This window comes from Ahaetulla prasina, chromosome 6 (assembly GCF_028640845.1).
Source record: "Ahaetulla prasina isolate Xishuangbanna chromosome 6, ASM2864084v1, whole genome shotgun sequence".
Taxonomy (NCBI): domain Eukaryota; kingdom Metazoa; phylum Chordata; class Lepidosauria; order Squamata; family Colubridae; genus Ahaetulla; species Ahaetulla prasina.
In genome coordinates, this window is record NC_080544.1 from 25,499,879 (window position 1) to 25,511,762 (window position 11,884).

At 43.9% G+C, this 11,884-nt stretch overlaps 1 protein-coding gene across 1 annotated transcript; it reads left to right on the forward strand.

Annotated features, from left to right (window-relative positions):
- The first annotated feature begins 754 nt into the window (after positions 1-754).
- DDIT4 (DNA damage inducible transcript 4) lies at positions 755-3,246 on the forward strand. The gene is made up of 3 exons (XM_058188274.1): positions 755-914; positions 1,061-1,303; positions 1,773-3,246. The coding sequence occupies exons 2-3, from the start codon at positions 1,126-1,128 to the stop codon at positions 2,264-2,266; spliced, it is 672 nt and encodes a 223-aa protein (XP_058044257.1). The 5' UTR covers positions 755-914; positions 1,061-1,125; the 3' UTR covers positions 2,267-3,246.
- The last annotated feature ends 8,638 nt before the right edge of the window (positions 3,247-11,884 follow it).

Below are 11,884 nucleotides of genomic sequence, written 5' to 3' on the forward strand. Positions count from 1 at the left end.
AGGAAAGGCGGGGAAGGACCATCTTGCTTTCCAGAGGAGCCCCCACCCCCTTAAATAAGTTTTACAGTCATGATAACTTTGCAAAAAAAAAAAAAACAACCAAGGGAATCAATGTAGACCTTGGTTTTTGGCTGGGCTCTATTTCCCGGGATCTGCTCGCCTAACCCCAATCTTGGCTCCCCCAACTAGGTTATAAATGAGAGGCATCAGGCACAGAAAGCAGGGAACAAGCCGGTGTGTCCGCGTCCCACGGTGAAGTCCCAACTAAGTTCCACGCAGCTCGGCGTGGAAAGCAAAGGTTGCATTCAGAAAAGCAGGACGACTCGGGTTTTCTAGGCTTCCCGGAGCACAGGGTTCAAACCAACGGAGGGCGGGGGGGGGCAGACGCAGATCAACCCTTCCTCCTCCTCCTCCTCCTCCCCCCCCTTCCTATTGTTCCACAGTCCCCGGGCCTCCCCCACCCCGTACGCGCTTGCTTCACCCACACACTCTTCCCCCCCCCCACTCAACACCCCAGCTTTTAGCCCCGTCCAGCACGAAGAGAGGTGTGTCCCGCTCTACTGTAACCGGGCAGGAGAGAACGTTGCGAACGTGCAGCCGCTTGCGATTGGCCCAGCCCGTCCTCCGGCCGGCCAGTCAGCGACGGAGGAGCGAACGAGCAGAAAGGGCGTGAGCGTGAGCGAGGGGCGGAGCTTCCCCTTGACCTGACTATTTAAAGGCGGAACGGGGGGCTGGGAGTGCACTGCCCAGAAACAGGGCAAAGGGAGGGGAGGCGGGACAGACGCCGAGCTTTGGATTGAGCGTCTTTTTTATTGTTTAAATAGACGCCTTTAGGGTTTCTGCCTTTAGCCCGAGACGCTTGTGGGGTTTTTTCCCCCCCTGCATTTTCTCGCCAGGCGTTGTCCTGCAAGCTGGTAAGCACCTCTTTTGGGCAGGAGGGAGAGGGAGGAGGCGAGCGCTGGTCTCCGGGGGGCTCCTGGTCTGTCCGCCGCTCCCCACCACTTGCAGGCGAGGTGACCCCCGTGGAAGAAGTTAATCCTCCTTTCTCCTCCTCCTCCAGAGTCGTTTCTCCGGCCGACCGATTCCAGCCTCCAACCTGCAAGCCCGGCCGCTCCGTCGAGGAAGATGCCGGTGTCTTGGGACGGCTTCCCTTCCTTGCCCCCCATTCCGGAGCAAAGGGAGAACCCGGCGCCCGCCTTCGCCTGGGAGAAGAGCGCCTATCAAGAAGCAGTTAGCCGGACCGCCGCCAGGCTGGAGAACTCCGACTGCGAGTCCCTGGACAGCAGTTTGAGCTCCGAAGGAGGTGAGGAGAGACGGCTTTTCTCTTAAGCGCTTTCTCGGTGGGCTGGTGGACTACAAGAGCCATCGTGCTGGGCGAATAAACTGGGTTGAGAGCGAGGGGGGGGGGAGAGAGATGGCTTTGGGAAAACCATACGGAGAGTTTGGGGATTCCGACCCATGGGAAAGCCAACTTGCCAGCCCAGCACGATGGGAGTTGTAGTCCAGCCCCTTTGGAAGGCGCTAGCGTTTTTTGGAGAGTCTTCAATGAGGAAAAGGAAGGCGCCTTCTAGAAAGTCTGTCTGCTGTCCTCGCTTTGAGATTTTTTTAAAGCTTCAGCCGAAACCGAGGTTCCCTGGTGTGGTTGGCTCTGCGCTGCTCTTAGACGAGTTGAATTCTCTTTGTTGGGGGGCAGAAGGGTGGTAGTGTTTCCTTTTCTTTTTTTGTCTGTACATGCATGCGACTCACAGGGCTTGTTTTGCTTTGTTTTCCAGACGCCCAGGAATATCTGGATGAGGTGTCCTTGCCCGACTTCGATTTGCTCAACGACCCCGAGGATGAGCTGTTGTGCGCCAACCTCATGAAGCTCATCCAGGTCACCCTGAACAAAGCCAAGCTCTACTCCAACCGTCCCTCCCGGCTCTTCATGCCCAACGAGCTGGTCACCCAAGTGAGCAAGGAGCTGCTGCACCTGGCTTACCGAGAGCCCTGTGGCTTGAGGGGAGCCCTCATCGACCTGTGCGTGGAACAAGGGAAGGCGTGCTACAGTGTGGAGCAGATTGCCGTGGATCCCAACCTGGTGCCTACTTTCCAGCTGACGCTTGTTCTGAGACTGGATTCCCGCCTGTGGCCTAAAATCCAAGGACTCTTTAGCTCCGGTTCTGCTTTCTCGCCGGGCTTCAGTCAGTCCCTGAAGCTCAGCACAGGCTTTAGGGTCATCAAAAAGAAGTTGTATAGCTCTGAACAATTGCTCATAGAGGAATGTTGAAAGGTAGCCTCTTCCTCTTAGGTTGAACCAACTGAGCATTTTACTCTTAAGTTGGGGCCATTTCCAGTCCAAACTGGGGAAGGTATGTTACTTTAAAAGGGCTATGGAACAATAAGCTGATTTTTCAAGAAGTGGTTGTCCCTCTGGAGCCACAATAGGTTAGATTAGATGGAAGTTTGATTTACAGCAATAGTGGGAGAGAGTCCGAAGAGAAGGCAGAAGGCAAGATTTGATTGTAAGAATAGCACTCTTGCTACTTAATTCTGACCAGCAACAAAGCTCACTCCCGTAGAGTAGACCTGGAATACACTATGCTAGCTTTAAAAATCCTTGTCTGCCAATGGGATGACTTTCTCTTACTGATTTAGCAGTATTTTTTGTTTTCCTGACAGCTGATAACTTTACAGCAGCGGGGCTGCCGCTAAAGATAGATGAAGGTTGCCCTTTTTTTTTCTCTGTTAAGCTTTTAAAAAACAACAAATGGGAGGAAAAAAAATTTAGATAGTAATCAATGGATGTCTGGTGAAAGTTGCGGTGTGTGTTAATAAGTGTTCAGGTCTAAAAGGACCAAGCATGTGTAACATTTAATACAAGATGAATGTGAAGACGTTCCACTACTGACACTTGGGCAGCTAAAAAAAGGAGGCAGCTAAATATAGACTTCTGGCTGAATGGGGGGGGGATTTAATCCACTGAGCACTGCTGTGCAACTCCATTTTTTTTGTGAATGAGACCAGTGGAAGGAACAGGGCAGCAGATGGACTGGGCCCTGTCCGTGCTTACAAATCCTGGGGACGTATGTCTTAAGGTGATGCTAAAAAGTTGCGATGGGGGCAGGACCCCTCGCAGTCGGGTTTCTGGTGCTTCCATTGATTACCGTTTCACGTGAAAATACACTTGATGTTCAAGTTTTTGAAGAATTTCTATGCAACTTGGTTTTTTTTTACTTTTCCTGATAAAAAAAAACAGTTTTGTAATAACTTGCTTCTGTTCTTGTTTTTATTGGCTACTTTATAAGCAATTGGGGAGGGGAGAAAAGGGAAGAGAGGAGGCCATTCTGCCAAGTGAGAAGATCTTGCCCAGTTTAAAGGACCTTCATGTGCTGGTTTCTTTCCATGTTCACCATAATAGAAACTAGCATTAAAAGATGGGAGGACATATAAGGCTATTAAGCTATCGGCTATTGTTCGTAGTTTTTTCCCAAACTTAAATGGTGCATTCCCATGAGGCCTAGGCAATGGAAGCTTACGTGATTAGGTTTCAACTTCAGATCACCAAGAAAAAACACCTAATTTTTCTACTCAATGGAACTAAATTTCGGTTTCCAAACTCCCTGTGGAAATCATGTAAGATAAGGTATTTCCCCTTTCCTTCCAGTTGTACTTGTTCTGGAGGAGGTTGCCAAACCCACTGACTTGAGTTAAAAGTCTAGAAGCTTAGACTGAAGTATGTTTGGCTCTGTGTCACATTTCCATGTTGGTATTGCTCCAGGAAATTATTTTTTTTGGGCCTACAAAATATCCCAGAAATGAGCAACGCAGACTTCAACCCTAGCTGGTTTCCCTGGGGAAGACAACATTAATCACAATGGAGAATAGAGATGGGATTCTAAATTAGTGCAAAGCATCTAGTCGCCTCTGAGTTTGATGGGAATTCCTCAATTTCCATGGATACCTTCAAAAGAACCCCTATCTGAAAACTGCACAATACAAAAATAGTATCGGGTGACATTTCCTTTATATGTATATAAACGAATCACACTATTGAAATAAGCAATGTTGTTGCAAGTAAAGACACAGATTTAACAAACAAACAAAAAAAAGGGCATGGGTATAAAACAATTGAAAATCTACACCATTATATCAATCCATGCCTATCCTTGCAAACAATCCTTTCTTCCTGTGCGTTCATATACCAATTCATACCTTGCATTCTGTTCTTTAAACTTCTCAAGATAGGTATCTTATCGGGATGGGTTGAGAGACAAAATTGCCAGGATATGTGTGTGTGTAGATGTATGTGAGTGGGCAAGATCTCAACCCTCTCCGTCTAACTTTTCTTGAGTCCTGATTCATCAGCTGCATCCAACAACCTAGAAATAAGAAATTTCCTGACAGGGAATCAGTGAAAAAGGCTACCTCCAGGAGTTGTGGGTGCTCTATCACAGAAGGTTTTTTTTTTTTTTTTTATTCAAAAAGTTTTTATTAGTCAAAAAAGGTTTATACAAATACATATCAGGTATGGTAAATTTTCATTTTTCTTATCTAAAATAAGAATTTTACTCAAATTTTTTAACACATACAACAGCCATAAGGCAAGCAGGTGACACGAAGTAGCTAAGTTTGCAAATTTTAAATACGTAATAAAGAAGAGTCAAGAATAAACAGAATATCGTACAAAAGAGAATAAGGAAAACCAACACAATCCCAAATATCTTTATCACTTCCTAGTTTTGGATCTCAGAACTCTGGGTTCAGCCTGACCCAACTCCAGGGCAACAGCGGCAGCCGCTTCAGCCCCATGATCTATAACCTCCCCTTCTTCAATTCCTGGGTCATCTGATTCCAGGAAGGCTTTGTGTTCCTCCACATAGGCCGTAGCCTCCGCAATTGTACTGATTTTTTTCGTAATGCCCTCCCGGAAAATCATCAATCCTCTGGCATCAGCCATCTGAAGCCCACTCCTTCTGGTACAATTTGCTTGACAAAAATAATATTTCTTTCTTTTTCACGTACCTGTCTGGGAATCTGCCTCAGAATGGCTATCTCCTGCCCCTGTAAATCAGTGCCCCACTCCTATGTTTTCTAAGAATTTCATCTCGTCTCTTCTCACAAATTTGACATGAACCTCTCTGGGAACTGCATGCGTATGCGTGCATATTGCGAATTAACTCTATAAACTCGATCCACATCCCAATTCATGAAATCAACACCTCTCCCAAGAAATTCTCCCAACAATTTAGTCACAACATCTCTCAAGTCTTCTTGGTCCACTTCTTCCAAATTTTGAAACCTAAGGAAATAAGACATTTTATCCATCTGTAGTCCAAGCACAGCATTGCCTGTCGCCTCCTCTCTTTTCTGCACTGCCCGCATCTCACCCTCCAAACCTTCCACTTTCTGCTTGTTTTCTGCTGAAACTTGTTGAGTATCCTTTAAATCCTTTTGGATAGTCACAATTTCTGCTCTTATTTCATCCAATTTCTTGTCCATATTAGATAACTTTTCCAAAATTCTTCCATCTCTCCAGCAGTTGGTCTCTGACCTTTGCCATTAAGGAAAAAATACAAAATCCTCAGGCAGGCACAGTATCCTTGTAATTTCCTCCGGATCCACCAGGGGCACTCACAGGAGCAACGAGTCCAGAGTACAGTTAGTCAACCAGGAAGTCAAGGGAAGTGATGTCATCAAAATTCTCATAGTGAAGGCGGAAGCTGGACGCCACCACTGTTCCCCAGAAGGAGGGGGCCTCAAACCTTCCCTCCTAAATTTCTCCATCACCTCTTCTCTCCAGAGCTCCACAAAACCGTAATCTTCTTATTTTAAGTTCTCCTCTCTCCAGAATAACTCGTGCTCCTTCCAACCGCAGGGGAGAGAAAACCCCGCACTCGGAGCACTCCACCACGCCACCGATATTCCCTTCCCTTCTCCTCCTCAATTCTTCTCCGTGCCCTGTTCACCACCAGGCTGCTGCAGTTATAAATCCAATGCCCGGTGTCACGGCACAGCGCCCAGGCGACGACCAAAATAATGGCGCGCCTGTGGCCTCCGAACCCCGCCGAGCCTAGGACGCGCCAGCATCGGTCCCCACAGTCCTGTATGTCGGCTGGGAGACCCCTGGCGAGCCGTCCGTGCGGCAGGTGTCCTTTTCGGAACACCTGGCCCCTGAGGGCCTCGGCGGCGGCCGGATTCGGGCGCTGGAGGCAGGAGAAACCTTCCAGACGTCCGTTGCCGCTGGATACCGGAAGTCGTCTCCTCACAGAAGGTTTTTAAGAAGAGATCGGACAGCCATTTATTTGAAATGGTATAAACTCTCCCGCTTGAACTTGGGGTTGGATTAGAAGACCTCCAAGGTCTCTTCCGACTCTCTACTCTATTAACCAGAGGTCTTTCCCATCTTCTGTATCTTCTCTTCCTTTACTTGTAACCAGCATTTTTACACCTTAATGTTTCTTCATCCATTTTCTCATTTTTGGAAAACATTTTGCCAAGACACCAAAGTTCATCTTTATAACTTTTTATAACTTTTATTAAAACTTTTTACGTCCATAATAAATGTAAAGGAAGAATATAAGGCAAAGAGAAAAGAAATAAGAAAAAGGGGGAAATAGTGTGAAGAACAAAGGAAACAAGGGGAAAAATGCAAACCAAATGCAGACCTTCTTTTCAACAGTTATAAACAAACTCATTATTCCACCTTCTCTTTAATACTACAAAAACTCCTTCAGTCTCCTATATAGTTCCTTTTCAATCATTGAAAATTTATGTATAACTGATAAAGGAGAATATTTGTAGGTGGCAGCATGGAAGCTTCCGCCCTTATATGGCTGACTGTAGGTCTGAGTTGAAAAGAGAGGGGTTGTTTTCTGGAAGATGTTTCCCTACCCAACTAGGTAACATCAGGGTGGAAAACAAGCCAGCTCAGAGAACACCCAAGTATTCCTTATGTATAATTTTTAGATACTAACTCTCTTTTTCCTGTCAAACACAGTTATCTTGTTCTTTAATCATTGTTCAGAACCATATTCCTGGTTGCATTGTACAATTGAATGTTACTGCAAGTAATTCAGATTCTATTCAGCAACACCAATTTTCTGCAAACAAAAGAAGATGTGTATTTATCTTCCCAACCAAACACTCTCCTTCTGTCGCCACAAATACTCTTGATAATTATCTATGAATTTATTAAATATCCAAGAGGAGATCACTTCCCCCTTGATTTACTCCCTGCTCAGTACTGAAACATTCACTATACCGTTTTTATTGCATTCAGCAGCTAATCTTCATATCCCTACAAACTATTCCATAACTCAAGTTCCTTTACTTCATCATAAACTAAATGGTGCAGGGTCTCCTGCTTAGGTGGGGGTGGGGGTTGGACTAGATGACCCATAAGATCCCTTCCAGCTCTGTTAATCTGTTATCTAAATCAGAATGCACCATATACTATCTTACATATACACATTTCTCCATGGCCTACAAAAGAGCAAAAATCTGCTGGACGTTTATTGCGTTTTCTCAAATGTTGCTCATATTATATGTTACTACATTTTCAATCAAAATTCTGCCAAACGTTCTCAGATGTACTTTGCAATACATTTGCTCTTGATACCTCTTCATTTTTTTTAATAAGGGAACAATAAAAGCCTTCTTTGAATTGTCAGACCACAGCGGTAGCCTTCATAAGCAAATCACACCCATATTTTATCCAATTAGACTAGGGATGTCCAACCATGGCAACTTTAAGACTTGTGGACTTCAATTCTAAGGCTGGCTGGGGAATTCTGGGAGTTGAAGTCCATGGATCTTAAAATTATATGACTCACTTTTCAGCACTTTGAAAATTTCACTTCCATTCTTCCACATATCATTTCCATTCTCGGTAACTTCTCTAAAATACTCTTTCCAACACTTTCCCACTTTCATCCTAAATACTTTCTTTTTTAATTGGATTTTTTCTCTTTACATATCTCTATTACATATTTAACAGATCTATGACATTATTCATACAAGTAGAACCAATATTCAGTACATTATATACATTCCATTTCTAAACATTTTATACCTTTATGTACACTTCCATTCCTTATTACTATTATCTATCCATTCATACCATTTCTCCCATACCGCATAATATTCCGAGTCATCCGTTCCCTTTAACTCTAATGTGAGTTTATCCGTTTCCGTGCAATTAATTTTTTCCCCAATAACTAATCCCTCTGATGCAGAGGTGGGTTTCAGCAGGTTCTGACCAGTTCTGGAGAACCAGTAGCGGAAATTTTGAGTAGTTCGGAGAACCAGTAGTAGAAATTCTAACTTGCCCCACCCCCCATCTATTCTCTGCCTCCCAGGTCCCAGCTGATCAGGAGGAAATGGGGCTTTTGCAGTATCCTTCCCCTGCCACGTCCACAAAGCCACACCCACCAAGTCATGCCACACCCACCAAGCCACACCCACAGAACCGGTAGTAAAAAAAAATGAAACACACCACTGCTGTGAATGCAATACATGGGCCAAGGAAATCTGTGGTCAAGATGGCTGCCACATCCACATGATGGGAACCCCACTTCTTGTTTACATGTATCCCTCACACCTTTCCTTTTTTAAAAGGGCAGGGCTTCAGTCACATAAAGACCCACCATACTGACTTATTTTACACTCTCTCCCCTGCACGGATGTCCCTGATGTGAACCTGCTTTTAAAAATTAGGAAACTGCAATCGGTCCAAACCAGGGCAGCAAAATTATAAACTAGGATTAGTATTCTCCTTTATGTACATACCCACCATCTAGCCTCAGATCCTGTTTTACAGCCTGTTTGTTTGTTTTTTGGAAAGGCATGGTTAAGAAAAAAAAACTTGCCTTCTGTAATAGATCTATAGGTAGTTGGCAGCTTATGACCAGTTGCTTAGCGACCATTTGAAGGTACGATGGACCCCCCCCCCAAAAAGCTACTTATGATTCAGTTTTGAAGTTTCACATCCAGGTTCCCCTTCCCCAGAGTCACATGACCATATTCTGGTTGTTGGGCAATCAGTCTGCATTTACCGCTATTTGTGGCATCCCATGGTCATGTGTAAAAGGAACACGGTGGCTCAGGTGGCTAGGATGTTGAGCTTGTCGATCGAAAGGTCAGCAGCTCAGCGGTTTGAGTCCCTAGTGCTGCCGTGTAACTGGGTGAGCTCCCGTTACTTGTCCCAGCTTCTGCCAATCTAGCAGTTTCGAAAGCACATAAAAATGCAAGTAGAAAAAATAGGGACCACCTCAGTGGGAAGGTAATAGCGTTCCATGCGCCTTTGGCGTTGGGTTATGCCGGCCACATGACCACAGAGATGTCTTCAGACAGCGCTGGCTCTTCGGCTTTGAAACGGAGATGAGCACCGCCCCCTAGATTCGGGAACGACTAGCACGTATGTGCGAGGGGAACCTTTACCTTTATCTTTATGGACATGTGATCACGATACCACATTGCAAACTCATGTTAACTTCTGGTTTCTGGAAAAAACTGCCCCAGAGCAAACAATGCATTTGCTTCATGGCTATTGTGTTTGTTTAACAGCCATGGTATTTGGTTTATGTACATCATGACCGCTGCACAAAAGGTTGTAAAATCAGGTCTGGTCACATGGTGATTCGCTTTACAACTATCAAGACTTAGGACCATAATTGCGGGCTCCATTATGGTTGTAAGTCAGTGATGAAATCCATTTTTTTTTACTACCGGTTCTGTGGGTGTGGCTGCAAAACCTCCATTCCCTCCCCGCTTCTGGGGGAAGGATATTGCAAAATCTCCATTCCCACCCTACTCTGGGGCCAGCCAGAGGTGGCATTTGCCGGTTCTCCAAACTGCTCAAAATTTCTGCTACCGGTTCTCTAGAATCTTCAGAACCTGCTGAATTTCACCCCTGCCGTAAGTTGTTGATTCCCTGTATATGTAAAGCAATAAAAGCAGTTGATTGAACAACACTGAAAAATACAACGATATTGGGAAAAGGACAGTTATATCACTAGTTCCCAGGGAAATGCGGCTGTACCCCAAGAATAATGGATTGTGCCAGGTCCCAGTTTCTACTTGGGGAAGCTTATAAAATGCCCTGCCTGAAATTGTACATCTACTGAGACAGCATGGAAAGTTACACATGTTAATTCTACACTAAATCTTATCTGCAAAATCATGGAATTACCCATGAATCATACGTGAACTGTTCAGTTTTATAGTGCTGCTCACCACAACATTTTGACATGGGCATAATTTCTGCATGTTGCAGGATAGGCAGCTAATTCCCGTTGTTAGTAAGCAGGGCAGGAATAGCTCATAAGGCTGCTGAAGAAGCATAATTTTGCTTGACTTCAGTAGATTCTCACTGACAAAGTGTATTTGAGTGCAATATATTTTAAAATGTATTGATGAGTTAGCATCTTCGTGTAACTAAAAAGACGCTCTCTTATTTGCAGAGGCATTTGAACTGAACCTTTGACAGGAGAAAGCAAGCAAATTGGTAGATATTGCCATCTTGGGAGGCAAGACCCAATTAGTCTTCCTTTGGGACAAGCACTTTTGAAGAAATCAAGAAAACTACTACACAAATCTTCCTGCTGTTTTATCGTTAGTTTTCCTATATTGAAACAGCTTTGGTTGAAAACCTTATAGCAAGCAATGACCCTGGTTATGCTGATCTTAGTACTCTGTCTTACTTCTCATTTGGTTTCTAAATGCCTTTATTTTTCTTAATTTTGCAAGCATGACATCAGAGCTATTAGTTCTTACTCTGTGTATATATTGTTGTATATATGTGTATATAATTACAATTATAATGTATATAATATTACAATTGTATATTGCATGAGTCAAAGGGAGGGCTGTGAAAATATTTACAGACCCCTCACATCCTGGACATAAACTGTTTTGACTCCTACCCTCAAAACGACGCTATAGAGCACTGCACACCAAAATAACTAGACACAAGAACAGTTTTTCCCCAACTGCCATCACTCTGCTAAACAAATAATTCCCTCAACACTATCAAACTATTCACAAAGTCTGCATTACTATTACTATTATTCTTCTCGTCATTCCCATCACCCATCTCCTCCCACTTATGACTGCATGACAGTAACTTGCTGTTGTATGCTTACGATTTAGATTGATTGTTTCCTAGTATGATTCGATTGCTTATTTGTACCCTACGACTATCATTAAGTGTTGTACCTTATGATTCCTGATGAATGTATCTTTTCTTTTTATGTACACTGAGAGCATATGCACCAAAGACAAATTCCTTGTGTGTCCAATCACACTTGGCCAATAAAGAATTCTAATTCTAATTCTATTCTATTCATTGAGTAAGGGTTAACTCAGCTTTGCCTGTTTGTCTGTCTGTCTGTCTATCTATCTATCATCTAGCTAGCTAGCTAGTATTCAATGTCAATAATTTGTGTCTGTGTGAGTGAGTGAGAGTGTTATGTACTTGTAGTCAATAACATTTCATCGTTTGCTGTCAATCAGCTTTTGTGTAGATCACTTGGAATGTTGCAGTCCTTTTCTCATTTAACTCCTAGTGAGTGGAACAGTTAAACATGAATGAAAATCCCAAATCACTTAATTACATCATGTCAATTCATGAAGCAGAGTAGTATTGGCCCTCCAGATACCTTTGAACTATAATGACCACCATCCCCAGCCAGCAAGATTAGTGGTTAGGCACGCTGGGAGACCTATCTCTCTTTGTTGTGTCACCTGCAAAGTAATGGAATCTATCATCAACCAATCCATTACCCTCCATTTAGAAACAAACAACCTACTCTCTAATAAACAATTTGGTTTCAGAAAAAAATTATGTAATTTACAACTTCTTCACTGCAAAAACATATGGACTACAAATCTTGATCAGGGGAAAGCA